Source organism: Moschus berezovskii, chromosome 13 (genome assembly GCF_049115385.1).
Source record: "Moschus berezovskii isolate FMDL1 chromosome 13, NW_MosBer_1.0, whole genome shotgun sequence".
Classification (NCBI taxonomy): Eukaryota; Metazoa; Chordata; class Mammalia; order Artiodactyla; family Moschidae; genus Moschus; species Moschus berezovskii.
The window spans coordinates 9,415,481-9,437,041 of NC_142472.1; the positions used below are offsets into that span (position 1 = coordinate 9,415,481).

General features: G+C 39.2%; 1 protein-coding gene across 2 annotated transcripts in view; it reads left to right on the forward strand.

Annotated features, from left to right (window-relative positions):
* Positions 1-21,561, forward strand: part of NALCN (sodium leak channel, non-selective) — a 270,915-nt gene that overhangs the window by 6,715 nt on the left and 242,639 nt on the right. For both annotated transcript variants that reach the window (XM_055426858.2, XM_088842841.1), the window contains exons 3-6: positions 8,021-8,104; positions 9,353-9,492; positions 9,577-9,705; positions 16,576-16,730. In XM_055426858.2, coding sequence (XP_055282833.1) covers positions 8,021-8,104; positions 9,353-9,492; positions 9,577-9,705; positions 16,576-16,730 — 508 coding nt within the window. The remainder of the gene's footprint in view (positions 1-8,020; positions 8,105-9,352; positions 9,493-9,576; positions 9,706-16,575; positions 16,731-21,561) is intronic.

Consider the following 21,561-nt stretch of genomic DNA (forward strand, 5'->3'; position numbering starts at 1 on the left):
TCCAGTTCTATTTCTTTTAAAGACAACTCTGAGAAATCATATTATTTTAGAAACATCTTATGCATTGCTGACTGATAAAATCTTTTTTCTAAATATTGCACTGGGCACAGTTAACAATAATTTCTTACTGTAGGCCAGTACCCAATCCATATTCATGATGCCCCACTTGTCACGGGTATTTTAGAGTTAGCTTCTTTGAGTCATGACTCAAAAAAGTTGCACCGGGTCTATTTTTGGGGGTTTGAAGTTTGAATATTTTATCATGCTAAGGGATTAAACATAAATTTCAACTTTTGAGAGTTGTGTCATGAACAGCTTTTACATTTTGTTGAATCATTATTTTTCCCCTTGACTCATAATCGTGTGGTTTTCCTAGTAATCAAACCATCCTTACATTCCCTGAAAAAACCTGGCTGGGTCATAACAGAATTTTGTTCTGTTTTAATGTACTATTTCATTATATTTATTATCACTTTTCATATTTAAATTTTGTTTAATCTATATCAGGTTTGATATTAGCTATTCAGTCTATGTATATGCTGTGTATATGTACTTCTGTGCACTAAAATAATCTGAATAACCTGAATAACTCTTTTAGCTTGAAACTTTTGGCAGAAATCTCCTGTGAAACCATTTGATCCTAGTGCTTTTTTGATGGGACTCCCTTTCTTTAAACTGGTTTGTTTAGACTTGCTTGGTCTTTACTTGATGAAATAAATTTTCTTAAAGAAATTGTCCACTATTAAGTTTAGCTTATTAATAGTGAATGTTTACAATGTACTGATTTCCAACTAAAATATTTGTGCATCTTCTTTCAAAAGTGAAAATTTGTGAAGAAAAGTGTAACCTGATGCTTAAAATAGAACATGATTTACACATATACTTTATTTGGGTTGATAGACTCAAATCCTGTGTCCCTGGAAAGGCTAATCTTCATGCAGAAAATAGGGAAGAGAAGGTAGTGATGAACTTAATACTTAGCAATTGTTAAGTAGGTAAAGAAGGCCAGCCCGAAATTTAGCCCCCAAGAGCTGTGGAGCTGTATGCACACCCTACCTTCTTGCAGGATTTGTGGACACCGCCAGCGTTTTGGTCGCACACATGCAGATACACAGTAGTGGTTCTTCTAATTACACAGTAATTGGGGCAAGTATTTTTGCAAATGTGCATAGTGAACATGTGTATGGTGAGAATTCAGATAGTGAGAGATCAGTATTTTGTGGAAAATTCTGTAATAGTGGTCTGAAAAAGTTATAGGGGGAAGGGGGCACCAAAAAACAGTGACAAAATCTGTTTGGGGCTGCCCAGAGAAGTCTTAAAGAAAGAGAATGTTGAAGTCTTGTCTTTAAGGATAAGGAGGTGTGGGCTCTGGCGGCGGTGATGGGGAGGGAAGTAAAGGATTGCACAGAGAGAGGAAAGCAGCGCTTTGAGACACATGGCCTGGGAACAGACTGGAGCCTTGGGGTGCTCTGCATAGTCATAGTCAGGAGTAGCAGATGGCATGCCCAGGGAACAGCTGAGGAGGACCCTGGGAAGGGAGACCAGCTGCATCTCGGAGGACTTTGCAGCATTATGAGGAGCTCAGTCTTCTTTCTGTGGTCAGTTAACAGGCATGGGGGATCAGAATACGAGTGACATGGTTTGATTTGTATTTGAGAAGTTCACGGTGGAGCTCACACGCTCCATGCACTGCAGGAGAGAGAAATTGAAGCACAGAGTCCTTCCGGCAAGAAGTGTCCTTCGAAAGTTTCATTAGAGGCATGCATCTGTTTGAAGGATTTCACATCTTTTATAACATTTCCCAAGCTTGACTATATCTGCCAATTAATTTTCACTCCCCAATCATTTGTTTCTAATTGGCTCCCCCACGAATTCCTGTTCTGAGAAGCATTGTAGCTCAACCAAATCCCTATAGGCAAAAATAAAGCATTGGGGTGATATATGTTTGTGTTTTTGTGAAACATTCCATGTAGTGCAGACTGTGAAGTCTTCAGACAATTCTCAGTTGTCTATTTTTCATCTGGCAACAGACCTGGTTGAAAAGTAGCATGCGTCCTCTGAGCATTGTTGAAGTAATAAATAATAATGCTAAGACACAGTGACAGATGGGCCCTGGGAATGCAGAACAATAAATCGTGTGCTTATGAAACTACACCCATGCATATTGTTTTGTGACTGCAAACTCCATCCCTATGACTGTCTTCAGGTAAATGTGTTTGTTTACTCTGCTTGTTAAATCCTTGCATGGCAATTTAAGTTCCTTTCTTATACTGTATAATTGATTGGCAGCCTCCAAGTGTTTACATTTATAAAGATTGATAGACAGCTCTTGAATAACTCATCTCCTCAGGCACCAGCCTGCTTATTTCTGCCCACAACTCAAGCACTCTCTCCTCCTCATTTCTTGATGCAACAAGCAAATTAAAACCTTTCTTTCATATTGGGAGACATTACAGTTTCTCAAGTACCAATGGGCCTTCATGTGTGTTAGGTTCTGTTTCCATAGTTTGGAAGCAGAGGGGACGGACCGTTTATTATTTGCAAGTATTATAACTTCAACATGAATACAGTAGGATTTTAAAAGGATCTGGACATTGATACATTGAATTGTAGCACCATTTAAGCAGTTATGGTGAAGAGTCTTTGAAAATACAAACTGAAAACGAGACAGTGAGCTAAACATATCAGACACGAAGTGCAATATGAGATTATGTTACTGAACCAAACTTGGGTCTGTTCACCTTCACCCAGTAAAGCCGATCTACTGACACCGGGTCAAGGCAAGTGCGGTGTTTATTTCGGAGCCCGGCAAGGAGTATGGGCAGCTAATGCTGAAGGGATTTTAAAGGTCAGCTGAGGAAAAGATCAAGGAGTGCATGACCAACTCATGGAGCTGGTGGTGTGGTAACTACCTTCTGGTTCCAGCTAGTCTGGGTCCAGGTGCTGGCGGTCAGCATGCCGTTAACTTCTTTCACCTGGTGGGATTTTAGTAACTGCAAAACAACTCAAGAATATGGTTCAGAATTTCATCTACAGCCCTGGAAGAGGAATTACAGGTCCTTGACTTTGTTTTATGGTTCAGCTATTATTTGGCCTTATTAAACTGTTTTCCTTTGTTTCTGTATTTTCTCACTTTCCTGATCGAGTTTGCTCTTTAGAACTCCAGGAGAGCCCAGGAGACTAGAGCTTTTGTACAAACAAAATGTGGGAGACACAGCAGGGTCTCGCTTATCTTCAGTTATACTTCAGAGTGCCAGGTTTCAGAGCCTGTATTCTGTTCATGAAAAGGTATTTTGTCCTTATGGAGCCTTAGTGAGTATTGATAATGATGGATATGATTTCAATTTCAATTCAGTCATATTTGCAATCTCATTATAATGCAGAAATTATATAAACCTTGTGCTGCTGTGCTTAGTTATGTCTGACTGTTTGTGACCCCATGGACTGGAGCCCACCAGGCTCCTCTATCCATGGAATTCTCCAGGCAATGCTATTTCCTCCTCCAGGGGATCTTCTTCATCCAGGGACTGAACCTCTGGCTCTTGCGTCTCGTGTACCGGCACTCGAATTCTTTACCACAGTGCCACCTGGGAAGCCCATATTAAACTTTGACCCAATTCCTATTTGCATGGCATGTCAGCTTTGCTGATTCAAACCACACTAATCTGAGAAATATGCAAAAATTATCTCATAATTTCATCTGTGATCTTTCATGATTATTCAGAAAAAGAGTCTTAACTTTAAGGTGTTACCTTTCAGTGTACTACATCTTTCTCTTTATGATACAAAGAATCATTCCTTTAAAGGGACGGTACTAGTAGTTTCAGTGAATGGCTAGCATTCATGAAGCATAACCATTGACTTCTTACTGTCTGCATTATAATCTACAGAGGCTCAAAAGACATGTTTCATATGCTTATCTCATCATTCATTTAATGATGGTGCAAGGTAGTGGGAATACCGCCTGAAATTGTGTAAAGTTTCAAGATACTATTAATCTTCAGAGCAAACTCAAACATTGACAGTGGAGTGGAAATTAGACCTTTTTAAAAAATACAACACCAGAGAATATGTTGAGAGAAGATTTAAGTAGGAAACCCAAACTATAGGAACTAAAATAAAAGTTAATTAAATGGCTGGATGGGAGTTACAAAGGACTATTCTGTCCGTTACATGGTATGAACCTTATTTATATACATGAGCTGAGTTGCTGTTGGTTGCAATATATACGATCAAAAGCACTGATTAGAGTGGGCTGTGGTCAAACCAAAGTCTGGAGGAAAAAATTGGCATAGACTGCAGAGAATTTTTCAGAAAGACAGAACAGCATGAAGGACAATGAATGCTAAAGGGCAAAAGGTTAAAAAGAAAAAAGATGGGAAATATCTGAGTGTTATTGGCCTTTGTATCCCAAATCACTATTACACAGCTCAAAGGTTTTTATAAATATTGAATGACTCCTGGAAACCAAAACCAAAAAATACTGCCTGGAGAATCCCAGGGACGGCGGAGCCTGGTCGGCTGCCATCTATGGGGTCGCACAGAGTCGGACACGACTGAAGTGACTTAGCAGCAGCAGCATACCAGGCAAGTTAAAAGAAGCTAGTTTTAATTGACTATTCCATGCAATCTAGATTGTTGTGGTTTTGTTGGGACAGGCAGATACCACTCTGAATTTCCGGAACATCCAACACAGAGAACCTTCCAGATAATTCAACTCAAATGACTTCATAATTCAGAAATAGTTTTCTGTACTATACAGTAGAACTTTTTTGCTAAACCAGTTTTCATGAGGTCATTAGAAATTAGAATGTGCTTGCATTGTTGTTCAGTCACTAAGTCGCGTTGGAGGCTTTGCGACCTCATGGACTGCAGCACTCCAGGCTTCCCTGTCCTTCACTGTCTCCCAGAGTTTGCTCAGAGTCATGTCCATTGAGTCAGTTGTGTGTTTGCCTGCTTTTGTTTAATTTGGAATCCAACTGGAACTTCTAAAATGACTTGAAATAATCCATCCTTTGATAGAGTTCAAAATATACTCAAGTTAGCTTTGCAACATCAATTTCCTTAACTTATAAATCTATATAGTAAATAAAAATTCAGCCAACCCTGTTACTGATGACTTTACATTGTAAATTTGTGAGGGTGATATTTTTGAAATTTGACTTTATTCACACCAACTGAGTGATTTTTGTTAATGCGAGAATTTTCACCTTTTAAAAAAGTTAGCTTTGAACGATCTATTTTAAAAATGTAACACATGACCATTAGTCAAAAGGCACATGTATGGATATTCTGGGAAAATTATTTCTCTTTTCCACCTTTGGCTCCTTGCCACTCTGTTCCCCTCCCTGGGAAATACCATTATTTATCCTCATTTTTTATATTTTAAATAACCCTCAATATAATGAGAAGCTCTCAACTTGTATCTAATTGAATATAATTTGTTACTAAGGCAAATTATGAGCAACAGGAGGTTAACTGTAGTGATACTGTGTGAAACATTTTTAAATTTTAAAACAGGAATGAAATAATACTGTTTGGAAAAAATCTTATATAAACTTATCTTATTTGAGTGCTTGTGTACCCAATAATCTGTAATTATTAATATTCTCCTTCTTGGCTCACATTTATGTTTAATCGTTCCTATTTTAAAATAGTTCTCTGCTGAGCCTCATAAAATTTCTGTGTTCATTTTGGAATTATTTTATATTTTTAAAACAATCACAGTTATGTGTAGTTCTTAAAGATCAAGTGATTTTTTTTTCACTTTTTTGCTTAACATATAAGTAAGGAACATATTTGTTTCATAAAAGTTGATTTGAAAATATATACTTTAATTTTTCTGTCTGCATGCATGCATGCTAAGTGGCTTCAGTTGTGTCCAACTTGTTGCAACTCTAAGGACCATACCCTGCCAGGCTCCTCTGTTCTGGGATTCTCCAGGCAAGAATACTAGAGTGGATTGCAATGCCCTCCTCCTGGAGATCTTCCTAACCCAGGAATCGAACCTGCATCTCTTATGTCTCCTGCATTAGGAGATGGGTTCTTTACCACTAGCGCCACCTGGGAAGCCCATTTTTCTGATAACACTTATCAAAATATAATATATGTGCATTTTACATTTTAAAAAAAATAACTGAGAATATAAGTTACATAAGGGCAGGTGATTTTGTTTTATTCACTTCTGTATCACTAGTGCCTGAATGCTGCCTAGAGCATAGAAATGTTCTATTTACTGAGTGAATAAATTAACAGATTTGTTCAATATATCAAGCAAAACTTAAGGGAAATTCCAAAGTGCAGCTTAAACATTTGTATTTTATTATCTTTTAGGATGGTAGTCAAAATTAGACTCACTTTTTATTGGTTATATTGTCTGTATTTAGTTTTACAATTAATTCATATTTTAAGGTGTACAGTGTACAAGGCAAATTTGATGCTTATGGTAGAAGATTCCTCATGAGATATTGAAAGCAGCTATATTATCCCTTAATTATTTTCTCTATACTTAACATGCACATATGGGAATGCATAACCAGGAGCATTTTATGATATAGTTTTATCTTCTTAAGATATGATCGTATGATGATCATAATGCTAATTTAATAGGTCATTGTCCTGTTAGTCACCCAAACCCCAAATTTGCTTTTATAACTCTTTTGTGGGTCTTCTTGAATACACACCAAGTCTGGTTGATTTTTGTGCCAGTGGTAAAATTATTTGTGCATTCGTTTGAGAACTAGCATTGTTTTCTCTTAACTCTCCACAGAATTAATTTTCCCACCATGATTATAACTTTATTATAAATTAGTTGGCCTTATGTATAGTGTTGACTCACTGGAAAAGACTCTGATGCTGGGAAGGATTGTGGGCGGGAGGAGAAGGGGACGACAGAGGATGAGATGGCTGGATGGCTTCACCGACTCTGTGGACATGAGTTTGAGTGAACTCCGGGAGTTGGTGATGGACAGGGAGGCCTGGCGTGCTGTGATTCATGGGGTCGTGGAGAGTCGGTCACGACTGAGCGACTGAACTGAACTGACTGACTGACCTTTAGATTTGCAAACAACAAATTATTTCTGGAAACCTCTCGAGGAAACTTTCTGACAACCTATTTGTTACTCCTGGTGGAAGGTTCTCAAAATTACTTTATTTTCCTAAATATCCTGCAACATATTCTACCATTTTATTGAAAGCCTTGGTCTTCTGTTCCTATTTTCTAAACAGATTGACTCAGCGCTGATAACCATGTGACTGGATTCAGAACTGAGTTTCACAGATTACTACAGAACTAGTGACTTAATTGTGCAGTCCTGAGCAAGCTATTGAAGGCTTTCTTTCTATTAAACGTTTCCAATTTCAACCTCATAGGGTGTACTGTTTTGTTATTTGAAAGGAAAGTTTTTTCCTAAAAGTCCCGTTTTATAAAAATAATGCACTCCAGTGTCAGAATAGACTCACTGTTAAAAAGTGGAAGCAGCATGCCTTCTTTATCTTCCTTTTATACTTATAATCCCAGTTAAAGTCAACATATGTTTATTTCAAAAATGCAGGCACATTTCTTCATCTTCACCTCTAATTCAGTTCAAGGTGAATTACCGGTTAATTCTCTACTGATGCTGGTTGTTCCCTGAGACTCAAAGTCCTTCACTGAACACTGTGTCCTCTTGGTTCTTGTAGGAAAAGTTGGTTTTAGGACCTGAGCTGCTTATTAAGTAGGATGACCTCTGGCTTCTTACGTGGTAGAATGCGGCTAAGAGTAAAAATAGTGATGTTTTCTCTTTGCATGAATTTACAATTTTACATGCAAAGTTCTGCAGTTACTTGTGTTTTAGAAATTATTTTCCTCATATATAATGTCATTTAAAATGCTGAAAGACTTTCCTCTTGAAAGTCTGTTCAGTTATGATACAAAATTGTAGATAACTTATACCAAATTAACACTTGATTATTCCCTCCACAGATATTTTTATGAAATTATTCATTTTGTCTGATAACACCATGTGAAATTTATTTTTAGGGGGATAGTTCCTACGTGAAAGATCGCTGGTGTGTTTTTGATGGATTTATGGTCTTTTGCCTTTGGGTTTCATTGGTGTTACAGGTAATTAAACACTTTTAACTTACAAGGGTATATTTTCCAAAATGGGCATTATTTTGCATTGAAAATCTAAATTGATATATTAAAGAATATATATGTATGTGTATATATATATATAATGTGATTGTGTAATTGTCTAGAAACACTTTTAATATTTATTGATTTTTAAAAGCCTGACATTTTAATCATCATCAGTCAGATGTTTGAATTATTTTTCAATCAGTATCATACAAGATTATTTCTCATTAAACAGACATTAGAAATATATTCATTGAAATAAAGGGAAAGAACATGGAGTTAGGTTTCTGTATTTTTAGAATAAAAATTTGAATTTAAAAATCAAAAGTCCAGTCTTTTAAGTGAATAAATTCTCACTAAAAATAGCTACAATAATATAAATACATTGGGATATATATTGGTTAGCATAAATAGTGTATTGCAAATGGAAAATTCCTTACTTTGAGAAGTGGGGAACATATATTAAAAAGGCCTGAAGGAGAGATTTTATTAAAAACAGTAAAATTCATTCCCAGGCGCTCATTCAGGCTTGATTTTGTGTTTAATTCAACTGAACTTATTATATTCTTCATTTAAAAAATTCAGAATAAAATAAATTCATCATCCATCCCAGAAACTCATCATGGTGCGTATTGATAAGCTGTTCTTATTTTTATAAAGCTCACGTCTCTAAAAATTAATTTCATCCTGCATAGTAAGTGTGTTCTTTTCCATTTAGTAACTATTGTATGATTGACAAACATTTTCTAATTATCCTCTTGCCTCTGCTGGTAAATGGAATTCTTTTTAATAATATTTTTATTAACTCTTTCTCCGTTAATCTGTGTTCTAGATACTCGAAAAGTTCCACCAAAGACTGTTAGTAGTGAGGAAAACTTGGCATACTTAGCTCCATTTTTGCAATAAAAACTGTGCCTTGATGAATCATTTAGGAAATGAACAAGATTAATGACACTTTCAATCATTCATGTATTTGTTTCTCTTTAGAGAGCTATAGCTTCAAAATATAATCCAAAGAAAGTGGATGATAATGTGGGAGCATAGTTCAGGGTATATGTATGACAGCCTGTGATGCTGTCTGTCTGTATCTTCTCTACAAGCCATGCTATGACGCCGTGTGATCTAATGCTGTTTGTGCTATGCCTTGTGCTATGTGATACTGTTTGTATATGTCCTGACTGCACGCAATGCTGAGCGAAAGTCTGAGTTGTCTGTTCACCTCTGAATTTGCAGGTGTTTGAAATTGCTGACATAGTTGATCAGATGTCTCCTTGGGGCATGTTGCGGATCCCACGGCCACTAATTATGATCCGGGCATTCCGGATTTATTTCCGATTTGAGCTACCAAGGACCAGAATTACAAATATTTTAAAGTAAGCACTGCTTTTACATAAATTAAGGGGAAATGTTTATGACATTTTTGGGTAAGTCTTACCTACTTTATTTTTTCCTCCTAGGCGATCCGGAGAACAAATATGGAGTGTTTCCATCTTCCTCCTTTTCTTCCTACTTCTTTATGGCATTTTAGGAGTTCAGATGTTTGGGACATTTACCTATCACTGTGTAGTAAATGATACGAAACCAGGGTAAGTTTATCTACTAACTGCATTTTAACCTAGTGACTTACAAGGATGTTTCTGCAGTTTTCATGTGAAAAACCTGTGTCTCAATTGTTTTAAAAGTATTTGTGTATTCTCCATGGTCTGTGTTACAACTGGGTGACTAATACAAACACATACAAAGACTTTATTTGTAAAAGCCCAATTTGGTAATACTCCTGGCCTCCATCAACAGGTAAATGGATTAACAAGTGTATTTATACTATGACTGTGAAAGTATTAGTTGCTCAGTCATGTCCAACTCTTTGCAACCCCATGGACTATTCCCCACAAGGCTCCTCTGTCCATGGAATTCTCCAGGCAAGAGTATTGAAATGGGTAGTCATTCCCTTTCCCAGGGGATCTTCCCTATCCAGGGATCAAACACGGGTCTCCTACATTGCAGGCAGATTCTTTACCATTTGAGCCACTAGGGAAGCCCACTTATAGTAACTACTGTTTGGCAATAAAAAGTATGAGATATTGATATTCACAATATCTTGGGTGAATCTCAAGCTAATTACGTTGAGTGAAGAACCTAGATGTAAAAGTACATATTCTCTGATTTCATGTATGCAGAATTCTAGACAATGCAAACTTATCTACGATAATGAAAGGAAATCATTGCTTGCCTGGGCATAAGGGTTGGGGTAGGTAGGAATAAGAGATGATGCAGGGGCACTCGAAAACCTTGGGGATTGGTCAGTATGTTCATTGTGTTGATTGTGGTTCTGTGTATACATCAGAATTTCCCAAGCTGTTCTTTTTAACATGTACAGTTTATTGTATGTCAAGTATTTATTATTGTTGTTGTTACTGCAACTATTTAGAAGCATTTCAGCGTGAAGTAGAAATCTGATTTTCTTCATATAGTTAGGCACTTATCCCCACACTACTTACTGTGTGTCATTGCTCACAATATTTAATCCTGCCTTTCTCATTTACTAGTTCCCTGTCTATATTTGGATCTGTAGCTATGATCTCTCTTGTGCTTGGTTGACCTATTTAATGATCCCCTCATCGGTATCACACCCTGGACCCATTTAAATACTAATGTGTCTGTATGTCTGAGGGTCACCTTTCCCGACCCCAGCCTCACAGGGGCTCAGGACTCTGTTTTCTACTTCTTATAGGCATGGAAACCCAAGCTCTTGGCTACTGAGTCTTTAGTCATCATTGATACCATCGTTTAATCAACGTGTGTTTCTCTTGTTCTGGTTTTTACTTTCTTCTTACATGTTGCCATTTTGGAATATATGTTTTCTTTCTTACAAGCGCAGGTGTGTGTGTGTGCTCAGTCACTCTATTGAAGGCATGGTTAATGATATATTATAGTTAGATGAATAAAAACATTATGACAGATTGATAAAGAAGCAGAAATGAAGAAAAGGACAGAGGAAGAAAAGCAAGCTGCTAAATAAAAGCAACAAAGGAGAAATGGTTTAAAAAATAGACAAGCCATGTTAAAAGTAGAGAAGAGCAATGAATTAGTACAAACTCAGGGTAGGAAAGTTGAAGGAAGTGGTGAGCACCGGTTGGCTCGTGTGGGTGAGGGGAGAGATGCACGGAGGGAAACCTGTAGGCAGTTTTCTTTCTAAGTGCATGTGGGCTGCAGAATGTGTCTAGATTGTTCCATGAATGAATATAAAGGTGGAAAAAGGTATCGTGTGGGCAGGAGACAATAGAGGAGAAGTGAGGGGAAGGAAAGCTTCTGGGTGAGGAAGCGGCTGTGTGCTAACAGCGGTGAATTCAGGAGCCTGGTTTAAAGGTCCCACTTCTGTTCAAGTTGAAAGGCAAGACCTCTCAAATGTGTTAGCCCAAGTAGGAGATTAGGCATCACACTGCAAACTTAACTTTGACGCAGGGAATAGACTACAAATAGGGAAGACGGGTGGGAGTATTATCTGAACTCATGGCCCCTGAATCATTCAGTAAGTCCCCTCAGCCAGCTCCACGCTGTACTCAGGACTCAGAAATGAACGTCTGAGAAAAGAATATTAAAAGACCTCTCACATGCTGACTCGTAGCTCCAGCTCATTACATTATCCTTAAAAGAAAAAAGAGTGTACTGTGAAGAATCTCATATGCGTTGGCAGACGTTTCAGCTACTCGAGACATAGCAGTGATGGGGAGATGCCTGCGTTTCTCTCTCTTGGATTTGTGTTGTCAAGTCTGTGCAGTTGCGTTATGCACACGCCTGTGTGTTTTGTCTTCTCTTTCCGAGAGTCTTCATTTAGTATGTGAGGAGAAGATATGTAACTAGCCACACAGTTTTATGAGCAGTGTTACTTGTAAAAACAGTTTTCAGAAGTTGGATGACTTATTTCAAGGACCAACCATTGATGCCATTTTTTCTTTTGTATTTTCAGTTCAGTTAACTGAGTTTTGGAAGTCTCTCAAGAAGAAAATTTGTCGATACCATTTTACCATCTCCAGCCCAGACATTTAATTTGCTTTATTTTTAGAGACTCAAACCACATCCAGAGTCAGAATGAAACACATACAAATCCCAGTTGAAAAGAATTTTCCAACGTTTTGTGTCCTTTTGTTGCCTCTTAACTAGGCTTTTCTCATAAACATCTCTGAGCCACAGACACTAAGCTCTACGGAATGACGCTCTGCTTCCAGAGATCAGGGTTGCCAGGCGCTGTCACGACCGCATTTCTCTTCGGAGTTGTCTTTTAACAATTGTTCCCATCTTTGCTTAATTGATTTGCACACATGGTAGCCAAATAACAGGACCGCTTTCAGGCAGAGATATGTCTGTTCAGAGACCTGTATGTGCTAGGTTTCAAGGCTGACCTCTGGAATTGATTGTGTTAATCTGTGAAGCAGACAGGGCAAATAAAGCAGGAACTCAGTACCTGCAGCTTTGCGTTTGAATGGACCCAGTTTCTTGTAAAGCAGATAGATGGGCATCTCCGCTGTGTCCTCTATAGCAGGGGTCCTCAACCTCCTGGATCTGATGCCTGATGATCTGATGCAAAGCTGATGCAGTAATAATAGAAATAAAGTGGGCACGATAAAGGTAATGCACTTGAATCATCCCCCTCCCCGTCCTTGGAAAAAATTTCTTCCACGAAACTGATTCCTGGTGCTGGAATGGTTGAGTACTGCTTCGTTTATAGCATTACTAGTAAAGCTTTAGCTTCTTCTCCAGTAATGAATGGTGACCTAAGGGAGTTATGGAACAAATAATGGGATTTGACTAAGCAAGACAGTTCCTGTCCTAAAGAGAGTTGAGAAGACCAGTGGCCTGTGGCGGAAACAGGTATTGCAAACTGCCAAATGTGATGGCAGAAATCCCCCTGAAGCTAAAAGAGGAACCTGTAAGAAGGAGCTGCTGGGTGAAACAGAGCAGATGAAGATTTTCCTGAGACCTTATTATCATTCCTGAGAAAGGAGAGAAATTTATTCATGGTATCAAATAATGACATCTCATCCCCAAAAATGAGATAATTAGAAAAGGTAAGGAAATGTAAATGTTAAGCGTATAAAAGTGTACTGTGTGGAGAGCAAGATTCAACCAGGAGCTCAGGTTAATGTTTGTAATGACTGAGCCATCTGCTATGAGACCAGAAGGTAGGGGACCACACATCACAGGCACTCTGGACTGTTCTGGTTCTTCCCCGCTGCTGCAGAGTAATTACGGATTATTTCCTGTGGGACTTAAGGAAAAATCTCAGTTATGGACAGTTCATTTCATGGTTCCCCCATCCAGTGGGCTTTCTTGGTGGCTCAGACTATAAAGAATCTGTCTTCAATGCAGGAAACCTGGGTTTGATCCTTGGGTCAGGAAGATGCCCCTGGAGAAAGGAATGGCAGCCCAACCCAGAATTTTTGCCTGGAGAATTCCATGGGCAGAGGAGCCTGGCAGGGCTACAGCCCACGGGGTCACAAACTGAGTGTCTCACACACATCCATCCTACTGGATACTTTTGGTCTTCCTTGGTGGCTCAGATGGTAAAGCGTCTGCCTGCAATGCAGAAGACCCAGGTTCGATCCCTGGATTGGGAAGATCCCCTGGAGAAGGAAATGGCAACCCACTCTAGTATTCTTGCCTGGAGAATCCCATGGGCAGAGGAGCCTGGCAGGCTACAGTCCATGGGGTCGAAAAGAGTCGGACATGACTGAGCGACTTCACTTTCACTTTCCATCCAGTGGCAGCTTTTAGGACTTGGTGGTATTTTATAAAATATTACTAAGACCAGAGATGATATCAAGTTGGATTTGGGGGTAGTCTTCTATACTAGCCCAAATAAAATTTAAGTATTCCTTTTAGAGTACTTAGAAAATAAGGGAATGGTTGTTTTATCAACTCTGTTCACAAAACAATGAGATTTTTTAAAAACGGAAAGGTCAGAAGAATTAAAGATAGAAGCATGGTGAAACTTAAGAATATTAATTTTTAATTTCCATGGACTTTATCACGAGAGGATTTTGTACAATATGTAAAATCATAAGTGCCTCAGAGTCATGCAAAGGACTGTGAAGTCTTCTTGACTTATATTTAAACATTTTTTGAAAAGATGAGAAAGGACTGCTTTGTTTACCTTTGAGGACTCATGCCGAGGTGTCTGCCAAGTGGGAGGTATAAGAACAAGTTGGGATATTGGAAATATTTTCTTTACAATATTTAAGAAATAAAAGTACTCTGATGATATATGTACAATAGATTTCTAACTAAATCAATAGCAATGGTTATGGAGCACCTTTTATATTGCAGATATTCTGCTTATGTAACTGCTTTTTTAGAACAAATCTTACATCTGCTGCCAATGCAGGAGACGTAAGGGATGTGGGTTCTGTTCCTGGGTTGGGGAGATCCCCTGAAGGAGGGCATGGCACCCACTCCAGGATTCTTGCCTGGAGAATCCCATGGACAGAGGAACCTGTGGTCCGTGGGGATCACAAGAGTTGGACGTGAATGAAGTGACTGAAGCGACTTAGCACCCATCCATGCAAGAATTTGGAAGAAGGGGAATTAACCGACATGTGTGCTTAAAGTCTTATCTTTCTGATACTACCAAGTGGTGATTTCCACAGTTAGAGCCTTTTCCTTGGGGTTTGCTTGTGGGTGTCCAAAGGACCAGCTTAAAATGTGGCAGTCATTTGAACATTCCCTGAGATGTGTAAATTCTCTCGGTTGCCACTAATGAAGAGCAGAATCCTGAAGGAATCCTGAAGCAGAATCTTGAAGGAATAAGCATAGAGTTTTGTTCTGACTGAACCAGGCATGGAGTGTGTGTGTGGTGTGTGTGCGTGAGTAAAATTGTGTATGTCTTTGTAGGAATTTGTGTATATGCTCTTGCTTGTGCCTGGTGGCCTCAAGCAGCTAAGGGATCGTGCAGTGAGGCATCAGACTTTAGAGAAAACATGCTGTATAAGGGGCAGAAAGCAGCAAAATGAATTTAAGAAGATATTGATGAAAAGAAATGTGACCCAACACATCTGTCTGAATGTGGCCATAAGCAGGGAAGACTGGACTGTCCTCAGGCTGGTCCCCATTTAGAAACACTGACGCAGTGGGAAATGACTGTACTAAAATCAAGGGTTTATAAGACTTGTGAATTCTCTAGGCTAAACTTGGGCCCCCTGTATGAGCCATGCCACTTGTCTCAGACAGCAGCTACTTGGGGCTCATTTTAAGGCTAGCCCACGATGGGGTTCCATATTCACCATTCCAGTGGTTATCTGTATTCACGACCAAGAAAAGCGTTGCATATCTAAATCCTTCCGTTCCGTTCTATTCCATTCAGTCGCTCAGTCGTGTCCGACTCTTTGCGACCCCGTGGACTGTAGCCTACCAGGCTTCTCTGTCCATGGGATTCTCCAGGCAAGAATACTGGAGTGGGTTACCATTTCCTTCTCCAGGGGATCTTCCCGACCTAAATCCTTCACATCAACTTAAATTCCAGTTTATCCTCCAAAAAGATGAAAAGGAGTTATATCGCCAGTCGTCTAAAAAAAAACCTCGTATTATTTCCGGAGCTAAATCACTGCATAGCCTCTCTCCTTCCACTGTGATAACTTTAGTTCCTTCAGTCTTACCTTGCTTATCTGGATTTCTGTCTGAACTGCACATCTGACAACGCAGAAGAAGGCTGAGTGTCATTTCTGAAGCTCACACACGGTACTTTTGTACCATATGGAAAATGACTGTTATCATTAGCTGTTGCTTAGAAGCAGAGAAGTAACATTTGTGGCCACAGTAGGAGAAGGATTTGTGAATAACACAGAACCCCCAGACAAGTTTACAAGCCTTGAAAATCTGCAGGAAAATTCCTTCCTTTACTTTGCTGGGTCTTGTCTTTTATGACAAACACCATCATGGCAATAATGCTCTTATGAAGAGCTTTGTGCAGACTTAGAGAACTTGTGGTTACTGGAGAAGGATGCAGGGAACAGATAGTTAGGGAGTTTGGGGTGGGTATGTGCACACTGCTATTAACATATTTTAAATGGATATCCAACAATGTCCTACTATATAGCACAGGAAACTGTTTAATGTCATCTGGCAGCCTGGATGGGAGGGGAGTTTGGGGGAGAATGGACACATGTATATGTGTGACTGAACCCCTTTGCTGTCCACCTGAAACTCTTACAACATTGTTAATTGGCTCTACTCCACTGTAAAATAAAAAATTTAAAAATAACATAAAGAGCTTCTGTGTGGATGAATCTCATGTCATTTGAGAATGTTCAATATGGCCTTCACGTGATGAATACCATCCATGGATCAGGGATCTTAGGTCCGTGTCCACATACAGCAGGCATTAATGAACAGTGATTACATTATGCATTGTAATCAACACACTTGTTGAAAATGTCAAATCCCTTTTTTTGTGTTGTTTGCAGAAATGTAACCTGGAATAGTTTAGCCATCCCAGATACACACTGCTCCCCAGAGCTGGAAGAAGGCTACCAGTGCCCCCCAGGATTTAAATGCATGGACCTTGAAGATCTGGGACTTAGCAGGCAAGAGCTGGGCTACAGTGGCTTTAACGAGATAGGTCTGTCTTACTGATAAAACACCTTTTCTGTTTCTATTTTACTGTGTTTATGAAATGGAGACATTAATTACATAACTGATAGTTTATGTTCAGACTGTCTATAGGATTTAAGAAACGCAATTGCAAATTTTAATATATTCTACCGTACAGTCTATGACATACAGCCTTTTCTATATAGATATGCAACAATATCTATATAGAGTTAAATATCTCTTCAATTATTAATTATAGGATTTAAAAATATTTGTTGAGTAAGGTTCAGGGTTCTTGACTCGAAGAACCCCTTGAATCAACAGGACTTGGTTTCCCTTCACATTTAACTTGTAAGCAAGGTAAGTCTTAAATAATTGGAATACTAGACATTGATGGGTACTTGAGAACTGAAAAGTAATTCTGGGAATAGAAGACAGCTAACGAAATACTTAGTGAAAGTGCATCAGCTATGTAACAGAGATATGGGGAATGCTTGTATGCGAATACAATGTGCTCAAATGTGTACGTTTCTTCATGGCTTGTCCTGTTAAGTCCTGAAATGTGCCATCACACACAGACTTGGCGTCTGGCATTCAGTTGGTATGGTTGCATTTGTTACGATTCCATGTGTGTTGTGCATATTTCATTATTGAAACAAAAAAACCTTGGAATTCTAAACACATATGTTACGCTCTGAAAATGTGTCCTAGTCTGTTTAGGCAACCACAGCAAAATATCACAGACTGGGTGGCATAGACAACAGAAATGTACTTCTCCGCAGTCTGAAGGCTGTAAGTCTGGATCAGGGTGCCGCATGGTCAGCTTTGATGAGGCCCCTCTCCTTGGCTTGCAGTCTTCTCTCTGTGTCCTTACGTGAGGGGTCGAGTGGGGGCAGAGAAAGAGATGCAGACAGACGGAGAGAGAGTCCTCTGGTCTCCTCTTACAAGGGCACTAATCCCATCATGGGAACCCCACCCCTCATGACCTGGTCTAAACCACATCGCCCTCTGGAGTCCCCGCCTCCTAATGCCATCACTTTGGGAGTCAGGGTTTCAGTATATGAAGGGGCTGAAGGAGCTGACTCAGACATTCAGTCCATGGCACATCTGCTGGAGTCATTTGAAAATGAATTAGTTTTATTTTAAACTTTCAAGGCCCAGGTACACTTAAAAACATCCTGGACACTCTTACCTAGGACATAAGAGGAAAATCTTTTGGTGTGTAACAGGGTGGTGGTTGTACTCTTTTGGAAGCCAAATCTAGGTATTTTTAATCTGTCCTGTGGTGTGGCTTCATTTCCCAATGGACCAGCTGTACAATGGGGATTGCATCGCCCAAAAAGAGAATAGCATCTCTGTCCACCCTGGAGGGTAACTGCTTCAAACCCAGCCTGTCCACCTTCACACATCAGGAAGAGTAGCTGATGAATCCTATTCCTACCCTATGGCTTCAGTCATCACAGCTCCTAGACAGTGTTATGCAGGATGGCATAATGAACTCTGGGATAACTATTTGAATTTCAGAAAGGACATGTGAAGATCTTGCCTTGATTGAGGAATACTTTCCAGATATATGAATTAAAGGCTTCAGCCTTTGGAGAGAATGTAATACTTGAACTTGGACTGAATAAAACAAATAGTTGATATTTCTAAAAACTGAATCTTGCAAATAGCACCTAAATTTTTATTCTTATATTTTAGTACAGCTGCATAGTAAATTTCCAGCGTAATAGTTAGATGGACCTTCTTCATTTGGCCAATGATGTAGTTTTCTGATTCACAAAAATTTAGAAGGCGATAGATGTGAAGCATTCTAATTTTCTGTCCTCTCTTATCTGGTTTTGGAACTGATTCTAAATCCTTCCCCCTGTCTCAAAAGTGCAAAGACTTTTATGGATTATGCCAGTGACTTTCAGGCATGAGTGGGAAACCACAGGTGTGGTTTGGGAGATGAGATATACAGATTTAGTAAGCTTCTCTGAGCAAGCTCTAGAAGTCCTAACAACTAGCATGACTGGTTAGATCCTGTTGCTCTTTCTTTTAGGGGCTGAGTTTGCCCATGTCTGGAATGGAAAGTGGCTGGCATTCAAGGTTAGGCTGCCCTTGAAGGGCAGTGGAACCCAAGGAGGCAGTGGAAACCTCCAAGCCTTTAAAATTATGTTGCTAAATCAAATCTCTCCCTGATCATTTTAAATGCAGCAGTTGTGTTTAAACTCCAGTTGCTGCGTTATATTCAAGTAGATCCATCTTTCTTCACCGTTACTTACAGGGCTTCAACTAATGTAGAGGAACAATATCTCTTTGAGCCAGAAAGTCTACTTCTAAAATGTGTGGGCTTAAGAAGTCCATTTCTAGGAAGGAATCACCCTTGGGGGTAATAGGCCCCCACTAAGGCAGGAGTTTTACTGTAGCTCTGCTGTTTATTTGCACGTTTATCTCCCAAGGATTTAAGTTGCTGGAAAACGGGGAGCATGTCTTTTCATCTTCATGCCTCCAGGGTCTAGACCAATGTCTGCCTCATAGGGAACCCTTTATGAATATTTACCAAGGGACTGAACAAAGTATGTGTTCTCTTGAATTCGTTGGTGATCTGTCATATTTGTATTAGGATATGGAGCCATAATACAGAATTAAGTTGTCTTCTTGTTCTCTTCCCTGATTGCATCTGCTTTTTTTGGCAGTTTGTTCTTTCTCATGACTTCCGTTTCTATACAAGCTTAATTTGGTCTGTTTGCTTTTCTCAAATGATGATTGAATTCCACATTATTGTAGAACTAATGGTTAGATAATGAAATGTTGACTTTGAACTATGATAAAAAAAATTTTAACATGGTCACTATAGTTTAGATTGAAATTGATAACTACTTCCTGATAGGATGTACCTATGTAGGTACACAAACTAATATTTTAGATTATTTGGCAAGTTCTTATGGAAATAAAAAGATAATGTTTCATCCAAAAATGAGGAAATTAATTTTATTAGGCACATGCGATCATCTCTTTCTGCATGCAGCCAAGTTTAAAACGCAATTAGGTGCCTAATTGTGCGTTTCAGTTTGGCCAGTTTACTCTGTAGGTAAGTAATCATGATTAATTTAAAAGGAACATGTTTCCTTTTCTTACTAATCCAAATTATCATGCAACACACTGATTTTTAATCATGTATAAAATTTTATTTGTAAGTAGTATTATGTCTTATGAAACTTTAATACTGATGTTGAAAAACTCAATTTTTAAAATATATTCAAAGCCAGAGTCATTAAGGAGAAAAAAATTACAAAGCGTCCTTACTGCAGAGCAAAGACACCTTTTTGTCTCTAAAATCATCCAAGCATTAAGGAGCCTGAGAAACAGAAATGCAATTTCCATATTTAAGGACTCAGGGAAACCTGGAACCATGAATCCCAACCTGAGAGGACCAGGGTCCAACAGGAAACTTCCTGGAAGGACTCTGGATACTGAGAATCTCAGAGCCAGCAGGTTACAGATGTTCTAAGCAACCGGTGTTCATTGTACGTTCAGTTTAGAAATTCAACAATAAAAATTAAATTATAGGAAATAGCAATAGAATAAAACAAAATAAAATTCCCAGAGGAGCAGAGTCTGTCTTTGAGTCAGGGCATCAGTGTGTGGCTGACGGTAGGAATTTTCTGGTATTCCATGTGACATCGTGGACTAGAGGTCCTTGTTCTGCAGAACTCTGGGAGAGAGAGGACAGACAGTCAGCTGTGAGCGCCCTGACATGGCTGATCTGCATTGAATAGAATGAGGGAAAGACTCCAGATTTGCAAATCTGGCTCTACCTTTGTTGTTGTTTAATCCTTAGTTGTGTCCAACTCTTTTGCAACCCCGTGGACTGTAGCCTGCCAGGCTCTTCTGTCTGTGGGATTCTCCAGGCAACAATACTAGAGTGGGTTGCCATGCCCTCCTGCAGGGGATCTTTCTGACCCAGGGGTCAAACCCATGTCTCCTTCATTGCAGGCAGATTCTTTACCACTGAGCCACCAGGAAAGCCCAGGATGACCTGAGGGCCTTTTAAAACTTGATTCCCAAGCATCATCCCGAGGCCAATTAAATCAAAACCCTATGGGATTTGGTGATGGACAGGGAGGCCTGGCGTGTGGTGATTCATGGGGTCGCAAAGAGTTGGACACAACTGAGCGACTGAACTGAACTGAACAGTGATTGAAGGCACAGATTAATCTAAAAAGTTCTCCAGGTGATTCAAGTGCTCATACAGAGTATGAACCACTGGACTGAAGCAACACTGATACTCACATACCCACCAACCTGTGCAGATCTTCATTTCTACCCCACAGGGTTCCCTCACGCTTCTCTGCGTGAAACAGGACAAATGCCTGGTGCTCTCAAAATCACTGTCAAAGATGAGGATAATCAAAAAGAATCAGGACCATTTCTATAAAAATGTACCTTTCGGTGCATTTTAAACTGAAAAAAAAAATACACGAGATATATATATATATATATATCTTGTGTTGTGTCAAACTCTTTGTGATTATTTTTGAAGAGACAAGAACTCAGAGACTTAATCTTCCATGAAGTCATCTTGAAGTCACTGAGCCAATCAAGAATAACTGCTCATGGGCCAGGTCTCTGTATCTATTCTATAATAGCGGCATCAATACAACTGCAGCATTTACAGACTGTGGTGTAAATGTTGCAAACTGTGATTGTGTAGAAGAGAGGACAAGATTGGTGGGGATGGCGGGGTGATGATGTGGATATTTATACATAGCAGTGAAAAGCAAGTATCATTTTATTACAATATGTGAATCCAGTAAGGGAAGCAGAGGGATACTCGCCTTGAAATGCAAAGTTAAAATGACTTTAGAAAAAAA